Source organism: Oncorhynchus tshawytscha, linkage group LG28 (assembly GCF_018296145.1).
Source record: "Oncorhynchus tshawytscha isolate Ot180627B linkage group LG28, Otsh_v2.0, whole genome shotgun sequence".
NCBI classification, from domain to species: Eukaryota; Metazoa; Chordata; class Actinopteri; order Salmoniformes; family Salmonidae; genus Oncorhynchus; species Oncorhynchus tshawytscha.
The window spans coordinates 26,336,960-26,362,498 of NC_056456.1; the positions used below are offsets into that span (position 1 = coordinate 26,336,960).

Consider the following 25,539-nt stretch of genomic DNA (forward strand, 5'->3'; position numbering starts at 1 on the left):
AACGTCTTGTTTTCGAGATGATATTTTCCAAATTCGACCATATTACTGACCTAAGGCTCATATTTCTGTGTGTTATTATGTTACAACTAAGTCTATGATTTGATAGAGCAGTCTGACTGAGCGGTGGTAGGCAGCAGCAGGCTCGTAGGCATTAATTCAAACAGCACTTTTGTGCGTTTTGCCAGCAGCTCTTCGTTGTGCTTCAAGAGTTGCGCTGTTCATGACTTCAAGCCTATCAACTCCCGAGATTAGGCTGGTGTAACCCGATGTGAAATGGCTCGCTAGTTAGCGGGGTGCACGCTAATAGCGTCTCAAATGTCACTCGCTCTGAGACTTGGAGTAGTTATTCCCCTTGCTCTGCATGGGTAACTCTGCTTGTCTGTTGTCGTTGTGTTCCTGGTTCGAGCCCAGGTAGGGGTGAGGAGAGGGATGGAAGCTATACTGTTACACGGGCAATACTAAAGTGCCTATAAAAACATCCAATAGTCAAAGGTTAATGAAATACAAAAGGTATAGAGAGAAATAGTTCTATAATTCCTATAATAACTACAACCTAAAACTTCTTACCTGGGGATATTGAAGTCTCATGTTAAAAGGAACCACCAGCTTTAACATGTTTTCATGTTCTGAGCAAGGAACTTAAACGCTAGCTTTCTTACATGGCACATATTGCACTTTTACTTTCTTCTCCAACACTTTGTTTTTGCATTATTTAAACTAAATTGAACATGTTTCATATTTTATTTGATGCTTAATTGATTTTGATGTATTATATTAAGTTAAAATAAGTGTTCATTCAGTATTGTTGTAATTGTCATTATTATAAATAAAATATTCCAATTAATCGGTATCGGCTTTTTTTGGTCCTCCAATAATCTGTATCGGATTGAAAAATCATAGCATTGAAACATCATAATCGGTCGACCTCTGGTCTACACCTCCTTTGCTCTCACATCATGGTGTTGAGAAAAGGCCTCTGCTGTGAAGTGCTGTGTTTTCTCCACTGGTTGACAGTGAATTGATTTAGCGTTCCAGGTTAGTCCCCCTGAAGGTCGTAGTGGCAGTGTGTGCTGCTCTCCTAGTCCTGTTCATCTAAAAAGCTTTTCATGTGGCCTGGTTAAGCAGATTATTTCTTTAGGTGGATTGAGATCAAATGGGGTGACAGAGGTAGACCTAGCTACTCCTCATTGCCAAGCCTCTCTTCCCCCAGTTCAAACTCAGCAAAACCTTGCCACTAATATACAGTGCCTTGCGAAAGTATTCGGTCCCCTTGAACTTTGCGACCTTTTGCCACATTTCAGGCTTCAAACATAAAGATATAAAACTGTATTTTTTTTGTGAAGAATCAACAACAAGTGGGACACAATCATGAAGTGGAACGACATTTATTGGATATTTCAAACTTTTTTAACAAATCAAAAACTGAAAAATTGGGCGTGCAAAATTATTCAGCCCCCTTAAGTTAATACTTTGTAGCGCCACCTTTTGCTGCGATTACAGCTGTAAGTCGCTTGGGGTATGTCTCTATCAGTTTTGCACATCGAGAGACTGAAATTTTTTCCCATTCCTCCTTGCAAAACAGCTTGAGCTCAGTGAGGTTGGATGGAGAGCATTTGTGAACAGCAGTTTTCAGTTCTTGCCACAGATGCTCAATTGGATTCAGGTCTGGACTTTGACTTGGCCATTCTAACACCTGGATATGTTTATTTTTGAACCATTCCATTGTAGATTTTGCTTTCTGTTTTGGATCATTGTCTTGTTGGAAGACAAATCTCCGTCCCAGTCTCAGGTCTTTTGCAGACTCCATCAGATTTTCTTCCAGAATGGTCCTGTATTTGGCTCCATCCATCTTCCCATCAATTTTAACCATCTTCCCTTTCCCTGCTGAAGAAAAGCAGGCCCAAACCATGATGCTGCCACCACCATGTTTGACAGTGGGGATGGTGTGTTCAGGGTGATGAGCTGTGTTGCTTTTACGCCAAACATAACGTTTTGCATTGTTGCCAAAAAGTTCAATTTTGGTTTCAACTGACCAGAGCACCTTCTTCCACATGTTTGGTGTGTCTCCCAGGTGGCTTGTGGCAAACTTTAAACAACCATTTTTATGGATATCTTTAAGAAATGGCTTTCTTCTTGCCACTCTTCCATAAAGGCCGGATTTGTGCAATATAGGACTGATTGTTGTCCTATGGACAGAGTCTCCCACCTCAGCTGTAGATCTCTGCAGTTCATCCAGAGTGATCATGGGCCTCTTGGCTGCATCTCTGATCAGTCTTCTCCTTGTATGAGCTGAAAGTTTAGAGGGACGGCCAGGTCTTGGTAGATTTGCAGTGGTCTGATACTCCTTCCATTTCAATATTATCGCTTGCACAGTGCTCCTTGGGATGTTTAAAGCTTGGGAAATCTTTTTGTATCCAAATCCGACTTTAAACTTCTTCACAACAGTATCTCGGACCTGCCTGGTGTGTTCCTTGTTCTTCATGATGCTCTCTGCGCTTTTAACGGACCTCTGAGACTATCACAGTGCAGGTGCATTTATACGGAGACTTGATTACACACAGGTGGATTCTATTTATCATCATTAGTCATTTAGGTCAACATTGGATCATTCAGAGATCCTCACTGAACTTCTGGAGAGAGTTTGCTGCACTGAAAGTAAAGGGGCTGAATAATTTTGCACGCCCAATTTTTCAGTTTTTGATTTGTTAAAAAAGTTTGAAATATCCAATAAATGTCGTTCCACTTCATGATTGTGTCCCACTTGTTGTTGATTCTTCACAAAAAAATACAGTTTTATCTTTATGTTTGAAGCCTGAAATGTGGCAAAAGGTCGCAAAGTTCAAGGGGGCCGAATACTTTCGCAAGGCACTGTAGGTCAAACTATTCCAACCTGATGTGAAACGGGATCCTACTAAGTGCTTTGAGGGGCTCTGCTCAACCCTAACGATTTGAAGTAACAAGCAAACATCCAGTCTAAGTAATGACAGATATTTGTAGAATCTACTCTGCCTCCTGTTTTTAATCTTTTCATTCTCGATTGGATCAGAGACCCACAACTGCACTTACTAAATCTGAATGTAACATTGTGTGTTGAGTGGGACCCCTTCCAGGAAGGGTATGCTTGGCCCTGTGGCTGGGAGCTCACGGGGGGGGGGACGACTGGGGGCTAGCTCCTGGCTGTATGTCATGTGGGAGAGGAAGCCTCTGAGATATTGAGTCCTGTCTGATGGTGCTCTGAGGTTACATTCCAAATGGCACCCTTTTCCCTACATAGCAGTGCACTATATAAGGATTAGGGTGCCATTTGGGAGACATTGTCTGTGGGCTGACTGGCCTGGTACCGAGGTGACGAAAGAGGGGTGTTGGAGAGAGAGACAGGTTTGGAGGACAGAATTCTATAGCTGAGAACTATAGCTAGCTCAACTGGTTCATTGTGGCTGTGTTTTTGTGCCGTGTCATTGTGATTTAAAACTAGACATTACCGTTCCTCTCAACCCCCTTTCTCCGTTTCCTCAGATCAGTCTAACAGGAGTTATTTCTGACTACAGTCTCTCTATCACACAGTGTAACACTAGAAAAGGGCAGCCTGGTTGTAAATTTAGTGAATAAGTAGTAAGTAGTAATTCCCACTGAGGACCTGTACTTAAGATTCCAGATGAGCTTATAGTCGCACACACACACACGGAGGAATGTAACGCACTTGACTTCAGGACTAAGCACAAAGCCATGCATGCAGAGAGTAATGAACGTAGGCTAGGTAATAGGCATATCTTGTTACTGACACAGGCCCTGGCTATGTCCCAAATGGTAGCCTATATAGTGCACTACTTTTGACCAGCCTCTATGGGCCCTGGTCAAAACTAGTGCATTATATAGGGAATAGCGTTCCATTTGGGGGACACACTCCATAGGACCAGTGTTGTATTGGCCCCTCTGCCTGTCATTATTTATCTCCATTTCAAATGGCACCCTATTCCCTATATAGTGCAGTACTTTGACCAGAGCCCTATGTAGGGAATAGGGTGCTATTTAGGACATAAGCATGTGCACGGTGTACGTGACCTTGTGTGGTCGCCGATTTCACAATATATGAACTTGACTATAGATACCCAAATTTGTAGCGAGATTTGTCAAAGTTGATTTTTGGGTGATTTTTGAGTCATGACACAACGTTGTTCTAATGTTAATTTGTGTTGTGCAGCGCCATTGCTTCACATCTCTGCTGTGTCTGGAAGGCTCTGTTCCCTCAAACCACCATGTTTCTCAATCCCAGTTTACACACAGGGTGTTTTTACACTACCAAAATATGAAGTAAGATCTTCCTTCTACATCTCTTTACATTATTGGAGGTAGTGTGGGCCATGGCCAAAGCTTCATGTGTGTCTAGCTAATAGTCTACCTCACCGGTTGAGTTGTCAGCCTTCTGATCAGATAAACAGTAAAGGCGAGCATAGACTGGTCAAAATGAAAGAGCGTGCCATTTGGGACACAGCCTGTTGGAGGGTTGTATGTTAGTAGAGTGAACGAGTCCTCCAGAATCAACCATGCTAGAGTTGTTCTCGCCAAAGAAAGGGTACCTCAGAGAGTTCTATTGTCATTAAGGTCTCTGCTGTTTGTTTTGGCCTAGATGAGACTGGCTATGTGCTCATTTAGCTATTTCTAGACCATGATGTTGGTCTGGAGCCTGGTCCAATCCCAAACTCTTTCACCCCCTAGCAGACTGCTCAGATACCTCCCAAATGGCACCCTATTCCCTATATAGCCTAGTGCGCAACTTTCAACGAGGCTCCAAAGGGTGCATGTTAAAAGTATTGCACTATATAGGGTGCAATAGGGAATCCTTTGTACATTACAGTAGGGTTGGCGTGCTGCTAGGACAGGAGAAAGAAGTAAGGGGATTTCTCTGGATTGTATTATGTTGTAATGTTTATTAATCTCCCCCCAGATAGTTGCAGTAGCTTTGTCTTCATTCTGTCAGCTCCCAGCCACATTGCCTAAGTAACTTACTGTCCTCCATCTGTCAACGCAACACACGGAGAGGCTCTCCCTCCATGCTTAATCCTAAATCTACAGTCACTTAATTATGCTCTCAGATGTGTGTGTACACGCACGTGTTTCCCCTTCCAATTTGTTCTCTGCATTAATTCAGACCAAAAAGAGAGCACTGCAGCAAAACTAGTTCTCAGGGCTATACTAAAACCTCATGGCAGTGCAAGTTTTTGTCAGTCATACAGTAAACTAAATGCAAATGAGCCTACATGACCGAGGAAGGAGGGGAATGGGTTTGGCTACTAAACATGCCTTGGTGTTCTTCGCTGTAGGGATAGGGAGAGATTTGAAGAAGGATGAGTTTGGCTCTTAAGCCTGCATTGGGGCTGCTGAGAAACTGTGTTGTGAGGATGACTTCTGCCTGAGCAGAACAAATGCAGCATCTGTAATATCATTAATATTAATGAAGTATAAATATACAGTGCCTTCATGAAGTATTTATACCTCTTGACTTATTCCACATTTTGTTGCAGCCTGAATTCAAAATGTATTAAATAAAATAAAAAATCTTACCCATCTACACACAATAGCTCATAATGACAAAGTGAAAACATGTTTTTAGAAATGTTTGCAAATGTATTGAAAATGAAATACAGAAATATCATTACATATGTATTCACACCCCTGAGTCAATACATGTTAGAATCACCTTTAGCAGCAATTACAGCTGAGTCTTTCTAGGTATATCTCTTAAGAGCTTTGCACACCTGGATTGTACAATTTTTGCATATTTATTCTTAAACCTCTGTCAAGTTCGTTGTTGATCATGGCTATACAGCCATCTTCAAGTCTTGCCATAGTCTTGAAAATCTAAGTCAGCTGTAACTCAGCCACTCAAGACCATTCAATGTCATCTTTGTAAGCAACTCCAGTGTATATTTTTGGGCTTGCATATTAGGTTGTCTTTCAGTGTCTGTTGGAAATCATACTGAACCAGGTTTTCCCCTAGGATTATGCCTGTGCTTAGCTCTATTCCGTTTCTTTTAAGCCTAAAATCCCTAGTCCTTGCCGATGACAAGCATACCCATAACATGATGCAACCACCACCATGCTTGAAAATATGAGGAGTGGTACTCGGTGACATGTTGGATTTGCCCCAAACATAATGCTTTGTATTCAGGACGTAAAGTTAATTTCTTTGCCAAGTATTTTTGCAGTTTTACTTTAGTGCCTTAATGCAAACAGGATGCATGTTTTACAATATTTGTGTTCTGTACAGGCTTGCTTCTTTTCACTCTGTCATTTTAGGTTAGTATTGTGGAGTAACTTCAAATAGGGCTGGGTAATATATCAAATTAGCTTAATTCTAATGTGTGTTTTAACACAATGTTCAAAATGCCTGTATCGCAAGAATCAACATTTTATATATAGTTTTCGTATTTATGATCATTCCAAGACTTTTTGGTCTCCTTCACTCCTTCTGTGCTGTGTGCACTGTGTACCTTCCCACTCACACACAGACACCAAGCCCATTCCCCTGCCACTCACAACAATGACAAAAGATAACTTCTTCCTCTCTGACAAGCGGTCTAAACTCGCTATTTGCATTTCAGGTTTGGTCGTACCGAATCGGTCATATGGACACAAACTCTTAGAGACATTTATTTGACTGTAATAGAGGAGAACTTGGCCTTTATAACGATGCCCTTTTCATGTCTCAACTCCAAAAATGTAGAACAGAGCAGACTCTACTAAAATGAGAGTAGCAATGAACTTGATTGTGGAAAATTAATGCTCAGTTTGTCAAGTGTGGCATTGCGGTACCACTTACCCGCTGTCTAGTTTGTTTTATTAATGTGCAATGAGCATAAGACACATTTATATAAAGAATTGGCAACTCGTTGTCATTCTGAGAAATAAGCAGCATCTTATCCAGTTAGGCCACTTGATTTCAACATCTAAAAGTGAACAGGCTGTGTTTCAAACAGTTGGAGATGGGAAGGAGGGTGTGTTTATAAATTCCACGGTTTTACTTTGTTAGCAAGCAAATAGATCCAAGTTGGCTAGACTTCATATTTAACGTTTAGCTGACTACTCACTAGCATGTGGGCTTGTGCTTCAGAGATTGAGAAATGTGTTAATGTTCTACAATGCTACCAGATGTTAGTCATTATTAGTGAATGTGCCTTATGCATGTTTCTGGTTTAACTAAACAGGCATTTTCATAGACTCGAAAGACAGATCAGTGATTTGCAAAAAAGCAGGTTAAACTATTTTGATAAAATAATGAATTTATTAGTGGGTCTTATGGTTGTGGAAGGCTTATTTAGCCTAGGTATAGTTGTACATGCAAGGTTTTGACCTTTTTTCATTGAGAAAAAAAGCTTATTTTAAAGAACGTTAACATTTTGAGATGTATCGTGAATTGCCCATAAATTTGAAAATAATCTAGATTTTTAGGCCATATCGCCCAGCCCTAACTATGTCGTAGATCCATCTGCAGTTTTCTCCTATCACACTCATCAAACTGTAACCATTTTAAAGTCACCATTAGCTTCATGGTGAAATCCCTGAGCGGTTTCCTTCCTCTCTGTTAACTGTTAGGAAGGATCCCTGTCTCTTCTGTTGTGACTGGGTGTATTGATACATCATTCAAAGTGAAATTAATTACTTCACAATGGTGAAAGGGATATTCAATGTCTACTTCAATTTTTTTTAACCCATCTACCAATAGGTGCCCTTCTTTGCGAACCATTGGAAAACCTCAAATCTGTGTTTTGAAATTCACTGCTTGACTGAGGGACCTTGCATATAATTCTACATGGGGTACAGATATGAGGTAGTCATGTTAAACACTATATTGCTCACAGTGAGCCCACGCAACCTATTATGTGACTTGTTAAGCACATTTTTACTCCTGAACTTATTTAGGCTGGTCATAACTAAAGGGTTGAATACTTATTGATCCAAGACATTTCAGCTTTTCCTTTTTTTATTAATCTGTTAACATTTCTAAAAACTGAGTTCCATGTTGACATCATGGGCCATTGTGTGTAGATCAGTGACACAATCTCAATTTAATCCATTTTAAATTCAGGCTGTAACAAAATGTGGAAGTTCTGGAAGAGCGCAAGGGAGCGTGAAAGAGTGGAGAGTGAGATGCTGGCAGCCAGAAATGCTGGGAGCCAGCAAGGCAGCCAGAGATGCTGAGAGAGGGGTAAAGTGGTATGCTTAGCCTTGTCACACAGTCCAGCCTCCCTCCAGCTAGCCTGTTCCTTCAGTACAGCACTGGTCTTTGTGCATACTGCTCTTAGTGCTCAGCAGTGCATGGCGATGCAACACATGTCATTGACAGAGTGGCCTGTCTGTGCACTGAGCTAGAACCTCCACTGCCTGTTTTGGACTGTGCCCAGAACCCATGGTGCTCTGCATTATCCCAGGTAGAGGTTGACCGATTTATGATTTTCAACGCCGATACCGATTGGAGGACCAAAAAAAGCAGATTAATCGGCCGATTAAAAAAAAAAAATATATATATATATATCTATATAATTTACTTTTATTAATTTTATTTATTTGTAATAATGACAATTGCAACAATACTGAATGAAAACTTTTATTTGAACTTTCAATAAAATCAATTTTGCCTCAAATAATGACAGGTTCAATTTGGTTTACATAATGCAAAAACAAAGTATTGGAGAAGAAAGTAAAAGTACAATATGTGCCATGTAAAAAAGCTAATGTTTAAGTTCCTTGCTCAGAACATGAGAACATATGAAAGCTGGTAGTTCCTTTTAACATGAGACTTCAATATTCCAAGGTAAGAAGTTTTAGGTTGTAGTTAATATACTATTTATAGGACTATTTATCTCTGCCATTTGTATTTCATATACCTTTGACTATTGGATGTTCTTATAGGCACTTTATTATTGCTAGTGTAGCAGTATAGCTTCCGTCCCTCTCCTCGCCCCTACCTGGGCTCGAACCAAGAACACATCGACAACAGCCACCCTCAAAGCATCGCTACCCATCGCTCCACAAAAGCCGCCGCGGCCCTTGCAGAGCAAGGGGAACTACTACTTCAAGGTCTCAGAGCGAGTTGCGTCACCGATTGAAACGCTATTAGTGCGCACCCCGCTAACTAGCTGGCCATTTCACATTGGTTACACCAGCCTAATCTCAAGAGTTGATAGGCTTGAAGTCATAAACTGCTCAATGCTTGAAGCACAGCGAAAAGCTGCTGGCAAACGCACGAAAGTGCTGTTTGAATGAATGCTTATGAGCCTGCTGCTGCCTACCACTGCTCAGACTGCTCTATCAAATATCAAATCAGACTTAATTCTAATATAATAAAACACACAAATACTAGCCTTTGGTCATTAATATGGTCAAATCCGGAAACTGTCATTTCGAAAACAAAACGTTTATTCTTTCAGTGAAATACGGAACTGTTCCGTATTTTATCTAATGGGAGGCATCCGTAAGTCCAAATATTTCTGTTACATTGCACAACCTTCAATGTTATGTCATAATTCCGTAAAATTCTGCCATATTAGTTCTCAACCAGCCAGGCAGCCCAAACTGTTGCATATACCCTGACTCTGCGTGCAATGAATGCAAGAGAAGTGACACAATATTGCCTGCTAACCTGGATTTCTTAACTAAATATGTAGGTTTAAAAATATATAATTCAGTGTATTGATTTTAAAGAAGGCATTGATGTTTATGGTTAGGTACATTCATGCAACGATTGTGCTTTTTACGCAAATACGCTTTTGTTAAGTCATCCCCCGTTTGGCGAAGTTGGTCTTCACACAGTTTGCAACGAGCCAGGCTGCCCAAACTGCTGCATATAGCCTGACTCTGTTGCACAGAATGCAAGAGAAGTGACACAATTTCCCTAGTTAAAAGTAATTAATGTTAGCAGGCAATATGAATTAAATATGCAGGTTTAAAATATATACTTGTGTATTGATTTTAAGAATGGCATTGATGTTTATGGTTAGGTACACATTGGTGCAACGACAGTGCTTTTTTCGCGAATGCGCTTGGTAAATCACCCGTTTGGCGAAGTAGGCTATGATTCAATGATAAATTAACAGGCACCGCATCGATTTATATGCAACGCAGGACAAGCTAGATAAACGAGTAATATCATTAACCATGTGTAGTTAACTAGTGATTATGTTGAGTGTTTTTTTTATAAGATACGTTTAATGCTAGCTAGCACCTTACCTTGGCTCCTGGCTGCACTCGCATAACAGGTAGTCAGCCTGCCACACAGTCTCTTCATGGAGTGCAATGTCATCGGCCATGATCGGTGTCCAATAATGCTGATTACCGATTATTATGACAACTTGAAATCGGCCCTAATTAATCGGCCATTCCGATTGAATCGGTCGACCTCTAAACCCAGGACACATCCTCGTAGAGAAGGGCCTTAACTACGGCTCAGGGCAGGTCTGGAGTTAGGCCAAGGGCAACATGCAGCCAAGCTAGGTGAACCAGGGGGAACCCCAGGATCAGGTTAGCAGTCTTAGCTATAGCATGCAGAGTTCTAGACTTCAATGAGAAGTCTACACATACTCCTATACGCGTAACATTACTTTCTGTACATGTTTGAGACCAGAAGGGTGTTCCTGCAGCCATTCTAACTCCAGGCCTGTTGCTGCTAGAGTCGGTTGATGAGGACAGAGCTGGAGCCTGTCTGAGATGTTCTCACCGTGTGTGTGCTGAAATAAGATGCATTTTGATTCAAGCGACTAATTGTCTCCCTATTTAGAATATGGAGAACAAGCTATGAAGGAAAAATACTGCTGTTTTGGTGCCGGTACAGCTAACAAGCGCAAAAATTCTATTGGGATTTTGTCAACGACACGATATATCAACAAAAACAAAAAATCCCAATATGTAACTGTTGATTTCCCCCATCACTAAAGGCTATGGGGTTGATCATTTATGTAATGTGTGTCTGAGGGTGGGGAGTTGAGTAAGGCCAGAAGCTGTGCCGAAATGGAAGAAAACGGACAAACATGGAGTGAACCTGAACCTGCTTGTTTTTCGTTGCAAAACTGTTTGTTGCCAAACGATTTGCTACGTGTGCACTAATGAATAGGATCCGGGTTTCCAGCATGCTACACCACCACAACTGTCCTTGTTTACTCCAGATCCAGAAACCCACTGGGACATGTGGTGTGTTATTTACACTAGGCTGTTTTTACTGGACGGCTTCTGGGAATGCATTTTACACACTGCTCTCTGATGTGGCTGACCCTGTTTAACCAAAGAATATATAGTATCCCCTCAACAGACTACTACACAGAACACGTGCTTGAGGCCAAGCCTCCTGGGTAGAAATACAAAATAGACTTGGGCCAATATTCACTGAAAATCACTGACTGCTCTGGTTCAACCAGGATATGACTGCTCTGAAGCTGTGTATACAGTATATAGGTGTTCTTGTAAGCAACTGAATGGCCACAGAAAGGGGAATAGTAGCCTTTTTAATACTTCAGCCTTTTTTAATACTTCAGCCTTGAACAGACCATAAAAGGCCATACCATTGCAGTGTTGAAGTGAGAGGCTGACGAGTGTTGTAGAAGGGGTCAAAGTGGCCTACTCGCCCCAGGGCCAGTGTGCTTACTGTGGATCATAGATCAACCTGTCTGTCTGTGTCGGTCTCGCGCTCGCTCTAAAATCGTGAGAATGGATTAACATCAATCCAGTTTGTACACTGTGTTTTAGAAAATAAATGGGCCACTTGGCCACCCACCACCTCACTCCCTCCCCCATTGTGATTTGTTTTGTGTACACTCTGTGTTTGCACCCTACCCTGAGCCATCTGACCACTAAGGGACTGGCTCTTTAAGGATGCACCGAGTAGGTCCAGTTTGTCAATTTAACTGGTTATGTTAAGGAATCTTTTGGTGTAAATGTGTGCTCTGCTCTCCACGTTTTCCTGTAGTCCACTCCCTCTATCCCCCTGACAGACTGTCATTCTGGCTGCACCCTAATTTGGAGTTACCAAGGTTGTGTTCATTAGGCACCAAATGGAACAAAACAGACAAACAGGGAGGGATGATCTGGTCCAATAAGAAACACACATTTCCAAACACTCAGTTTACCGTTGTATGCCCTAAGGAACAAATCTGTGTTTTATTGCCATCTGAGACAGGTCCTCTTTAATATGTGATTGATTGAACCAAAACCGTTCCTTCAATGGGGTATCAGTGAAAAGGTGTCTCCCCCTCCCTTCCACACTTTCCCCAGGTCTGATGTGTGAGGGGGTGGGGGAGAGAGGAGTGAGGCTACCAGAATAGGAATGAAGATCTAGGATCAGTTTAGCCTTTTAACTCCATAATGAATAAATGGCAGTCCTGATCTTACAGTAGATCCTAGATCAGCACTGCTACTTTGAGACGCTATATGAATACTGTCCCAGATGGTATCTCCAGGGGTCCAGTACTGCCTAAATGTGGTGAGTGACTTGTCTGTCAGAGTCGTAATGATCTTAATGCTATGCGTCAGCTCCACAAGGTCTCCTCCATTGTCCCTCACTGTCAGGGTTTAACACCATGGGGACACATCAGTCACGGTTACAGAATGCAGAATATATTACAGTTCCAGCCAGCCATATTCATCACTCTCTGTATATCTGCTCTCTCCTCTCTGTGTAGGCCTACCTCTTGGTTCTTCTCATTCTTTCTCTCAATTTCTCTGTCTCCTCTCTTGCTGTTTCCCAACACTCTTATTGTTGAATCTGTGGACATGTTGACAGTTGATCTGTGTCTGCTGTGTTATGGCCCTAGCCTTGGCCATTTCTTGTAAATGGAACCAGATTGTAATGCAGGTCATTCTCCCAGTATTGTGAAATATTGTCAGTCTATACAGTATAAATTATATAATGTGGCTACCCTCAGGGCAGTCTTCATGTCGCTGTGCTCTTAAACAGCCTCAACCCTGTCAAGACTGGCCCTAAACATCTCTCCCTTCTTTCTCTCCTCTCCATGTGTTGTATGGGTATTTTTACCAGAGACAATGGGATATGTAAAAGACCCATTTCTCTTGCTCATGCAGTAAATGGACAATACATGAATCTTCTTCTTCTTCCCCTAGGATGCCAGCTACTGGTTACAGGTTCACCGGTTGGAGCATGGGGACGGAGGTATCCTGGACCTGGATGACGTGCTGTGTGATGTGGCTGATGACAAAGACCGGGTAAGGGAACTGAAGCATGGGGTGTTCTAGTGGTTTAAGACAGTGAGAGAGTGGGTTTGAGTCCAACATGCTGTTTTCTAGCACTTTCTCCTGCCTGTCCTGTCAGTTGTTCACTGTCCTATAGTAAACACGTGGTTGGAAATGCTACTTCAAGCAAGGGCCATGTGTCATCATGTATAAAGGATGACATGAGAGCAAAAACTCAGGGCATAAGTAGGTTTTGCCTACACTGTACGTGAACAACCCTTTTGGCAACAACACTGGCTATCTGGTTAGTGCTTGGCATTTGTTGTTTGATACACGTACCTAGGTTGCTGCCAAAATAATGGAAACGCATGTTCCGGGATTCATCCATTGGCATTCAGGAGTATACCACTCAGTCACTGGCTTCATCAATAAATGCATCAACAATGTCGTTGTCCCCACAGTGACTGTACGTACATATCCAGCAACATCCAGGTCTAGCTAAAGGCTAGAACTGCCGCTTTCAAGGAGCGGGACACTACTCTGGATGCTTATAAGAAATCCTGTTATCCCCTCTGATGAAGCATCAAACAGGCAAAGTGCGAATACAGGACTAAGATTGAATCCTACTGCACCGGCTCTGACACTCGTTGGATGTGGCAGGGCTTGCAAACAATTTCGGACGACAAAGGGGAAACCAGCCGCGAGCTGCCCTGTGACGCGAGCCTACCCAATTACCTAAATGCCTTTTATCCTCACTTCGAGACAAGCAACACTGAAGCATGTGTCTGTCGTAAAGGGCTGAAGCATGCATGAGAGCATCAGCTGTTCCCGGACAACTGTGTAATCGCTCTCTCTGTAGCTGATGTGAGCAAGACCTTTTTAAACAGGTCAACATTCACAAGGCCGCAGGGCAGATTACCAGGACGTGTACTGGGCATGCACAGACCAACTGGCAAGTGTCTTCACTGACATTTTCATCCTCTCCATGACCGATTCTGTAATACCTACATGTTTCAAACAGACCACCATAGTCCCCAAGAAAGTGAAGGTAACCAGCCTACATGGCTACCGGCCCATAGCACTCACACAGGTAGCCGTGAAGTGCTTTGAAAGGCTGTTCATGGCTTACATCAATACCATCATACCGCAAACCCTAGACCCACTCCAATTTGCAAACGGCCCCAACAGATCCACCGATGACGCAATCTCTATTGCACTCCACACTGCCCTTTCACACCTGGACAAAAGTGTGAATTCTGTTCATTGACTACAGGTCAGTGTTCAACACCATAGTGCCCACAGCTCATCACTAAGCTAAGGACCCTGGGACTAAACACCTCCCGCTGCAACTGGATCCTGGACTTCCTGATAGGCTGCCCCCAGGTGATAAGGATAGGTAACAACACATCTGCCACGCGATGAGACCGCCTCTATGTAGGTCAGAGACCTGGCAGTGTGGTACCAGGACAACACCTCTCTCAACATGAGCAAGACAAAGTAGCTGATCGTGGACTACAAGAAAAGGAGGGCCGAACACGCCCCCATTCACATCGAAGTTGTAGTGGAGCTGGTCGAGTGTTTCTAGCTCTTTCGTGTCCAACAAACTACCATGGTCCAAACATACCAAGACAGTCATGAGGACACGACAACACATTTTCCCCCTCAGTAGACTGAAAATATTTGGCATGGATCCCCAGATCCTCAAAAGGTGCTACGGCTGCACTGTCGCAAGCATCTTGACCGGTTGCCTCACCGCCTGGTATGGCAATTGCTCGGCATCCGACCGTAAGGTGCTACAGGGGGTAGTGCGTACGGCCCAGTACATCACTGGGACCAAGACTACTGCAATGCAGGACCTTTATACAAGGCGGTGTCAGAGGAAAGCCCATAAAATTGTCAGGGACTCCAGTCACCCACGTCATAGACTGTTCTCTCTGCTACCACACGGCAAGCGGTACTGGACCGCCAAGTCTAGGTCCAAAAGGCTCCTTAACAGCTTCTATCCCCAAGCCCTTCTTTGAACACTGTGTTAACAAACCTCCAAACAAGCTTCAATGCCATCCAACTTTCCTTCTGTGGCCTCCAACTGCTCTTAAACGCTAGTAAAACAAAATGCATGCCTTTCAGCTGATCGCTGCCCGCCCGACTAGCATCACTACTCTGGACGGTTCTGACTTAGAATATGTGGACAACTACAAATACCTAGGTGTCTGGCTAGACTGTAAACTCTCCTTCCAGACTCATATTAACCATCTCCAATGAAAAATTAAATCTACAATTAGCATCCTATTTCGCAACAAAGCCTCCACTCACGCTGCCAAACACCATCGTAAAACTGACTGTCCTCGACGTCATTTACAAAACAGCCTCCAACACTCTACTCAGCAAATTGGATGCAGTCTATCTCAGTGCCATCCGTTTTGTCACCAAACCCCCATTTACTACCCACCACTGCAACCTGTATGCTCTCTTTAGCTGGCCCTCGCGACATATTCGTCGCCAGACCCACTGGCTCCAGGTCATCTATAAGTCTTTGCTAGGTAAAGCCCCACCTTAACTCAGCTCATTGGTCACCATAACACCCACCGTAGCACGTGCTCCAGCAGGTGTATCTCACTGGTCATTCCCAAAGCCAACACCTCCTTTGGCTGCCTTTCCTTCCAGTTCTTTGCTGCCAGTGACTGGAACGAATTGCAAACATCTCCCTCACTGACTTTAAGCATCAGCTATCTGAGCAGCTTACCGATCGCTGCAGCTGTACACAGCCCATCTGTAAATAGCCCATCTAATCTAGCTACCTCATCCCCATATTGTTTTGATCTTTTTTGCTCTTTTGCACACCAGTATTTCTACTTGCACATCATTATCTGCACATCTATCACTCCAGTGTTAATTTGCTAAATTGTAATTACTTTGCTACTATGGCCTATTTATTGCCTTACCTCCTCACGCCATTTGCACACACTGTATATAGACTTTTTCTATTGTGTTATTGACTGTACGTTTGTTTATTCAATGTGTAACTCTGTTTGTGTTGCACTGCTTTTCTTTATCTTGTCCAGGTCAGTTGTAAATGAGAACTTGTCTCAACGAGCCTAGCTGGTTAAATAAAAGTGGGGGGAAAATGCTGCTAAATAATTATTGGACTGGCCACACGGACTATTTACATTTTCCACTGCTGCCTCTTGCTGTTTATTATCTATGCAATAGCACTTTACCCCCACCTAATATGTACAAATTACCTTGACTAACCTGTACCCCTGCACATTGACTCGGTACCGTTAACCCCTGTATATAGCCTCGTTATTGTGTTCTTTGTATTTATTACTTTAGTTTATTTAGTAAATATTTTCTTTACCAAATATGCAGTTCAAGAAATAAAGTTACGGTTGTATTAAAAACCTTACCTGTTGTATTAGGTGCACTTGACAAATACGATTGGATTTGACTTGAGGATACAAAGTATATAGAAATTCTATCATGCGTAAGGTCATGCTGGGGAGGCCATTCGTTTGGGCTAATGAGGCTATACCCCCATGGGATGACAATTCCCCCATCCACTGGGCACGAGTGGTCACTGATTGGTTTAATGAGCATGAAAATGATTTAAGCCATATGCCATGGCCGTCTGTCACCTGATCTCAACCCAATTAAAGACTTGTGGGAGATTCTGGAGAATCTATGCCAAGGTGCATTGAAGCAGTTCTGGTTCGTAGTGCCCCAATGCCCTATTAAGACTTTCTGTTGGTGTATCCTTTATTTTGACACTTACCTGTATCATGTTAGAACAACAGGAAAATGTGTTTTTCCCCCCAATGACCATGTAGGTCTTTCCACTTCTTGACCTGTCCAGATGTGTGAATCCATATGTTTGTTTTTCATCAATAACATTGATGCATAAATAGACGAGGCAAGCAGTAAACTGTCTGTCTACTTAGAAAAGGCTTGGGCTGCTTCACTCACCCCTCTCCACAGAACAGACTATGACTGCACCCAACCCTATTCCCTATATGATGTACTACTTTAGACCAGGGACCATATGGCTCTCTCTAGGGAATCCGGTGCCCTTTACGACAGACACAGTTAGGTCAAACGCAGAGTACAGAGTTGTAAGCTGCGTCCGTTGCCCTCTGGCCACTCGTCTCATTTCCTCATCTGTCACTGTTTCTCACCATTATGAAATGAGTCTGATGGAGAGAGAATCCTCTGAGTGAGGGACAGCAGAGGTCATCAAGGGTCACCTTCTCAGCTGGGTCTGCTGTGCGCCATGGGCACCGGGCTTTATCAGAATCCGTGTTACCGCAATACACTGGACTGAATGTGACCAACGTAATGATAACATTAGGATGCTGTAATGAGTTGCAGCCGGAGATTTAATATGGGAATCCATGTGGGAAACCTCCACCAGATGTAGGTTTGGTACAGTGTGTATTGCATATACAAGTGAGTACATTTTTGACTAACGTTCTTCTTACACAGTGGATGTAGCAATCCTGCTTAATGTGAGTGACTCTTACCAGAGTTTACAGCCTGATTCGGGCTCTATCCAGACCATGGTGTGGGTTTGTTTGAGAGTGTGTGCATGTTTCCAATCCAATTGTAGACAGATTTTCATGCAAATATTCTCAAAAATGCATAAAAGTAGTATGCGCTTTTCCCCACCAGGGATGTTACTATCAAATTGAATTGTCGAGGATAAAAGGCTGTGTGTGATGACAGTGCACATAAACATACCTTTTGCAGTTAATTTCCTATGTACAGTGGGGCAAAAAAGTATTTAGTCAGCCACCAATTGCAAGTTCTCCCACTTAAAAAGATGAGAGGCCTGTAATTTTCATCATAGGTACACTTCAACCATGACAGACAAAATGAGGAAAGAAAATCCAGAAAATCACATTGTAGGATTTTTTTATGAATTTATTTGCAAATTATGGTGGAAAATAAGTATTTGGTCACCTACAAACAAGAAAGATTTTCTGCTCTCACAGACCTGTAACTTCTTCTTTAAGAGGCTCCTCTGTCCTCCACTCGTTACCTGTATTAATGGCACCTGTTTGAACTTGTTATCAGTATAAAAGACACCTGTCCACAACCTCAAACAGTCACACTCCAAACTCCACTATGGCCAAGACCAAAGAGCTGTCAAAGGACACCAGAAACAAAATTGTAGACCTGCACCAGTCTGGGAAGAATGAATCTGCAATAGGTAAGCACCTTTGTTTGAAGAAATCAACTGTGGGAGCAATTATTAGGAAATGGAAGACATACAGGACCACTGATAATCTCCCTCGATCTGGGGCTCCACGCAAAATCCCAGAACCACACAGGGGGACCTAGTGAATGACCTGCAGAGAGCTGGGACCAAAGTAACAAAGCCTACCATCAGTAACAAACTACGCCGCCAGGGACTCAAATCCTGCAGTGCCAGACGTGTCCCCCTGCTTAAGCCAGTACATGTGCAGGCCCGTCTGAAGTTTGCTAGAGAGCATTTGGATGATCCAGAAGAAGATTGGGAGAATGTCATATGGTCAGATGAAACCAAAATAGAACTTTTTGGTAAAAACTCAACTCGTCGTGTTTGGAGGACAAAGAATGCGGAGTTGCATCCAAAGACCACCACACCTACTGTGAAGCATGGGGGTGGAAACATCATGCTTTGGGGCTGTTTTTCTGCAAAGGGACCAGGACGACTGATCCGTGTAAAGGAAAGAATGAATGGGGCCATGTATGGTGAGATTTTGAGTGAAAACCTCCTTCCATCAGCAAGGGCATTGAAGATGAAATGTGGCTGGGTCTTTCAGCATGACAATGATCCCAAACACACCGCCCGGGCAACGAAGGAGTGGCTTAGCAAGAAGCATTTCAAGGTCCTGGAGTGGCCTAGTGAGTCTCCAGATCTCAACCCCATAGAAAATCTTTGGAGGGAGTTGAAAGTCCGTGTTGCCCAGCAACAGCCCCAAAACACCACTGCTCTAGAAGAGATCTGCATGGAGGAATGGGCCAAAATACCAGCAACAGTGTGTGAAAACCTTGTGAAGACGTTTGTCTTTTGTCGTTTGACCTCTGTCATTGCCAACAAAGGGTATATAACAAAATATTGAGAAACTTTTGTTATTGACCAAATACTTATTTTCCACCATAATTTTCAAATAAATTCATAAAAAATCCTACAATGTGATTTTCTGGATTTGTTTTTCTCATTTTGTCTGTCATAGTTGAAGTGTACCTATGATGAAAATTACAGGCCTCATCTTTTTAAGTGGGAGAACTTGCACAATTGGTGGCTGACTAAATACTTTTTTCCCCACTGTACCTAATAAAAAAATGCAAGAGAAATTGGTTTCCATCGCATTTTCAACCCACCAAAAATGTTTGTTTTTATGTAGCGAGTGTGCCTACTCTGGTATTAGCACTCTCAACAATAGCGTGCAGATACAGTAGAATCTGCGTGCTGTTGGCTAGAGCGCACGTATAGCCTACATGAGATTATTATGGACAAAAACAGATTTATTTTTATTTGTCGAACTGCAGCCAAACATTGGATCATGTCACCAGAATAAAAAAACTTCTGTGTACTGATTTTAAGAAAAACATTGCTGTTTAATGTTAGGTACATTTGTGTGCAATGGTTGTGCTTTTTTCGCTTATGAGCTTTTGTTAATTCATCACCTGTTTGGCGAAGTTGAAGTAGGCTGTGATTCAATGATAAATGAACAGGCACGGCATTACATATAATCAACGCAGGACAAGCTAGTTACCCAAGTAATATCATCAACCATTTGTAGTTAACTAGTGATTATGTAAAGATAATTTTAATGCTAGCTAGCAACTTACCTTGGCTCCTTGCAGCCACAGGTCCTTCTGCTGCTGCACTCGCGTATCAGGTGGTCAGCCTGCCACATAGTCTCCTCATGGATTGCAATGTAATCGGCGTCCAAAATGCCGATTACCAATTTGTTATGACCACTTGAAATCGGCCCTAATTAATCAGCCAACGTAGCGTGTTTTGTGAACATTTTAAAAGTTTACCGAAAATGTTCTGTTTCCATCAGGCCTGTCGTGAATATATTTAGCTGACATGTACTTTACTTGCATAAAAAGGCTGAATGGAAACTTGGAAAGGGGGATACCTAGTCAGTTGTACAACTGAATGCCTTCAACTGAAGTGTCTTCAGTATTTAACCCCTCTGAATCAGAGGTGCTGGGGGCTGCCTTCATCGACATCCACATCTTTGGCACCCGGGGAACAGTGGGTTAACTGCCTCGCTGTTGTCTATTAGATTAGGGCCCATGTCTGATTTAAAAAAAAAAATGTTTTTAAAGCCTGTGATTCTATTCAAGGGGGATGGATGATGAATGAGACTGGGATTGGAAGTGACTGACGGCTTGAATTAATCTGTAGAGGGAGATGGGCGGGGGGGAGAGCAGCTTCGTTCAGTTACGGGTGTAGTTAGTAAGCATAGTGGCTGACGGAAGCTTCTCTCCACAATAAATGGTTAGTTAGTCGATCAGCATCTCTACAATAAAGGGGGTAAGTGAATGCCGTGACCTTAGTGCTGGCACAATTACCGTATAGCTGCGTAACTGACAGTTATGGATGAGGACAGTCATGAAAATAAAATAATCGTCATAACCATAAATTAAACTTCAATTCAAATGAACAGCTGACTGAATGACCACAATGCTGCTGCATCAGCAGCAAACGTAGAGGGAGAGAATGAATAGAACAGGCTTGGAACCTCTAACCCGGGCAATTTGACCCGTAAACTCACGGGTCCACTCATGGGTCGCCTAGGATTGTCATGCAATAATTCCATGGTAATGTCATATGTTCATTCAAGTCATGTTAACCCTTTAGACCCCAATATAATTCTGGAACGCTGCTGTAGACTTCCAAAAACAAAGAACTTGTAATTGTCATTCGTTAACTTAGTTTTAAAGAGCACAACCTCTTCTTTAATGACACCACATTCATGTTGATGTGAATAACATTCGTCGTCTTCCATTGTGTAGACACTCATTATTAACACTCAACACAACAATAAACAAGAGTATTTAAATTGTAGTACATTTTCAGTGAGTAATTTAGTCAAATTTACTAAGTATAATCTATTATACTTATAAATATGTGAAAATGTAACCGGAGGACAATATTCAGAAAGTATTTCAAAACTCACCCAAAGAAGGCTATTTGATTGACAACAATTCTTACTTCTGTAACAATGTAAAAATACAAACAACCATTCAGACTATTTCAAAATATAGACGCCCTCAATAAGGATTAGTACAGACCAGGTCTGAAACAAAATGTAGAAGTAGTAGCCTACTTTGACAACAATTCAGTGAATGCAGACAGAGATTTCAGAGAAGTACAATTCTAAAAAGTACACAATTTCCCTAATACGATTTGGAGGACAAATTCATATTTCACCCTGTCATTTGAGTGTTTGCATTTAGCCTACAACATGTCATGGATCTTCTGGAAGCACGGCCCCATCCTGCAAAGTGGCACAGAACACGTAGAGCACTCAGAGGAAGTTACTAGATATCTCCCACACTTTGCCCTGCGTCCACTCTGGATACACACCACACACTGTCGCCTACGCCCTTTAAACTTCACCAGGGAGTGGCCTGCTTTTAAATGATGAGTAGCAACTCGGTCCACACAACCGGGTGACACACTCTTGGCTCCCCGCTTCCTGCCACTGTAGCCAAGTGAATGCACAAGCTGCATTTTGAATGCCTTCAGGGATGAACGCATGTGGTTTCTGGGAAGGGGCCTTTGCAGGGTCCCCACACTGGTCTACTGACGCCGCCCTCAGGACGCCCTAGATGGGTAGCAATATGACACGCCACCGCTTTGAGCAGCTATGTAGGTACATGCACTTTTCAGATCCCAATTCAACAAATGAGACAGACAAATTGCACAAAGTAAGCTGTGTGCTACAAAGGGGAATGTTGAGATTTGGGGCAGACACATTCCATGGAAACACAGGCTCCCGTCTCTGGTGTCCTTCCTACTCCTCTCCATGTTCCTCTTCCTTGCCATGTCTCCATCGCACACTATTCCCTGTGGGCACTGGTGAAAAGTAGTACGCTATATAGGATGCCATTTGGGACACACATTATGTCTGTATATATTGTTGTGTCGGTCAGTTTAGTCTGATACTCTACAGCCATAGAAATGTAATAGGTAGACTTGAATGAAGAGAGTTGATTGTGGAATCCCGTTCTACTCATTCCACTTCTGTGGCTACAGCAGTTCTGACCTGGAGTTAATTACATAGCAGTATGATGCCATAATCTGCTTCTAGCCCAATAACCACTCCACTAAACATGACTCCACTCTCCTGGCAACTCGCTCTGCATCTCTGACATGTGTGAGATGCTTTTTAAAGACTGTGGAGAAGGAATGTGTGGCCTGGTGAGCGATGTGGCTTTTATTGGGTTACAGCGTGTCATCGCTGCTGCCAGGAATGGTGGCAGACAGCTCAGGGATTCACTGAGTGTTTTTTCAGATGCTGTGTGTCTTTCTGTCTGTCCCTCCCTCCATGTGTTCTCCTTTCGCCCACAGTCCAGCCTTGAGCCTTGATGGTATTCCCGTCTTTAACGGTCAGTCAATGTCCGCCCTGCCTAGTAATAATTACCCAGAGATGGAGGATAGAAGGACATTCAACACACACACACACACACAACCTTGGTGCCAGGTGACTGGCATGTCCCTGCACCCTCCTGAGGTCATGAACTCTTCAGGGGTATGCTGTTTCAACCCCACATTCCCCATGTGTCTGGGAAGGACACGCGTGCGCGCGCACACACACACTGGAATCTGTGTGTCTGGGCAGGGCAGACAGCTGCACGGGCCATCTCCACCTAATCACTTCTTGACAGTCACGCACTTCTGTGTAAATACATTTAAATTCAATCACTTTTTGACAGCACCCCTTTTGATTTGAACTAAACTTTCCGTACATATCTACCCGTTGTAGCGGTGCTCAGAAAGTTGCTTTTTGGACCTGAATGCCAAAACCTTCCAGCGATAAAGAGGCTCAAAGTTGACCTATTTTACAACCCCAGCCCACCATACCATGAAACATCCATGTCTTCATCACCGGAATAGATTATCAAACGATTTTATTCCTTGAAAAGAAAAAAAAAACATTTTACCTTAACATTAATGTTTTGGCATTCGGGTCCAAAAAGTCACCTTCTGAGCACTTCTACAAAGGGAAAATAATTGTTGAAGGTTTTGTTCAAATCAAAATGGGTGCTGTCAAAAAGTGAGTAGATCCACTTTAAATTCAATTAAACACGCACATGGATGGACAAGGGCTAACCTGTCCATCTGTCAGCATGGGCGGTGCTTCCCACAGTTGTCCTTTGGGTGGTGGACCATTCTTGATACACACAGGAAACTGTTGAGCATGAAAAACCCAGCAGCGTTGCAGTTCTTGATACACCTAAACTAGTGCGCCTGGCACCTTCTAACACCACATTCAAAGGCACTTAGATCCTTTGTCTTGTTCATTCACCCTCTGAATGTCACATACACAATCCATGTCTCACCCCTTAAAATGCTTCTTTAACCTGTTTCTACCCCTTCATCTACACTGATTGAGATGGATTTACCAGGTGATATCAATAAGGGATCATAGCTTTCATCTGGATTCACTCGGTCAGTCTGTTATTGAAAGAGCAAGTCCTCTTAATGGTTTTTACACTGTGTGTAGTGCACTACTTTTGACCAGGACCTATAAGGATAGTCATTTAGGACACACCCCAGCAAGTCAAACCACTCATTGGACCCAGTGAAACCACTGTCAAGTGTTTCTATGACTGGAATCCCTGTCTGAATGTTATATACTGATTCCCCCTCTAAGGCATGCTGGTCTGGATGGAATAGGGTAGGACTGACCCACTACTGCCCTGTCCTGAATTACAGGACACCTCTCGTTGAAGGCAGGGGCTTGGCTTCAGTATTATTAACTTATTGAGACTGATGTGAAAATGAGCAAGGGGACAGTGGGGTAGGGAGATGCTGAGGTAGCGGTGGCGCCAGGATACGTACCCTCGTTGAGGGGTCACCTATCAGGCCAATGTGCTGCATTGGGTGGTGTTACCTGCTATACCAGACTCCGGGTTTGGGCTCAATTGTACATCTGCTGAAAGTGAAACAATGTGGGCTTGTGCTCCATAGAGAACAAGGATGGTGAGGTAACAGCCATTTGTGAATTCAAACAAATCCACGTTTATCGACAAACCCTGCTGTGTTCCCCTTTGGGCGGGTGCTGTTCATTGTGTTATATCCACGAAAACATAAATGTTTACATGTATTGATTTTGGGGCCTCTATATTTAGCCTGCTTGTTTGTCCGCCAAGTGCATTGATTTTTGGAGCACAATGCTTTATGATGCTTTAAAAATGAGTATTGACCCCATTATAATACATACTGGTACTTATGAGGAATGTCTTATGTATTCTAAAGCATTAAATATAAATACAGTTGTGTGGAAAGAAAAACACTTTAAAAAAAACATGGTTCAAACTGGTGATGAGTTGACTTAGACCATGCCTCTGGGCTGCTTTTATCACTTTCATTAAGTCTTCTCTGAAGCCATAGAGAGAGCAGAGACGCCCTGGAGCAGGGATTGGCAACTGGAGGCCCGCCAATTTATGAAATAAATAAAACTGTTAAAAAATATATAAATTTGAAGTTGGTCGGGTCTCAACTTACTGTTGAGGGTTGGAAAAATAGAATACACAAGGTGCAATTTCCAAATTTGGTTGTGGATCAGTCACTCAATTAGTCTGTCAGCAATTTTTATTTAGATTTGTAAGTTAGCGACCAGCTTTCTAAACTTGTAGTAAGCATAGCTGAATGGGCTGAAGGGCCCATTTCTTCATCAGTTATCATATTAAAAACGGCCAACATTTGCCCCCCCCCATGGCAAAATGTGTAGAATTGAAGGAAATTAAATTTAAAACATTGTTTTTTCTCTTCACTGTCACAAGGGGGGGGCCCCCTCAAATACTTTGCTCGCACTGTTGGGGGGTGAATGTATGTGGGTATGCAGAACCACGAGCCACTGCGGCCCCTCGTGACGACTTGTTTTTTTGTGGCCCCCACCCCCATCAAATAGTAGGTATACCTGTCTCTACCCATCACTACATAACCTAGTGGTGACCTGTGTGTGTGATATCCTTCATCTGCCTCTCCATCAAAGACCTCCTTCAGAGAAGAGCTGCTAACTAATGACCTTCTATTCCACGCTCCTCCTGCGTCCCGCCCTAATAGGAACAGCATGGTGTCTATAGGACTCTGCTAAGATGTGGTTGATAGAAAGGTCTATAGATGAGGTTAAC

General features: G+C 42.8%; 1 protein-coding gene across 10 annotated transcripts in view; it reads left to right on the top strand.

The window, feature by feature from the left end:
• pard3ab (par-3 family cell polarity regulator alpha, b) overlaps positions 1 to 25,539 on the top strand; it is a 239,351-nt gene that overhangs the window by 42,209 nt on the left and 171,603 nt on the right. For all 10 annotated transcript variants that reach the window (XR_006080216.1, XR_006080217.1, XM_042308154.1 and 7 more), the window contains exon 2: positions 13,108 to 13,209. Coding sequence is in view for 8 of the 10 variants with exons in the window: in XM_042308154.1 (XP_042164088.1) it covers positions 13,108 to 13,209 (102 nt within the window). In the remaining 2 variants the exon portion in view is untranslated. The remainder of the gene's footprint in view (positions 1 to 13,107; positions 13,210 to 25,539) is intronic.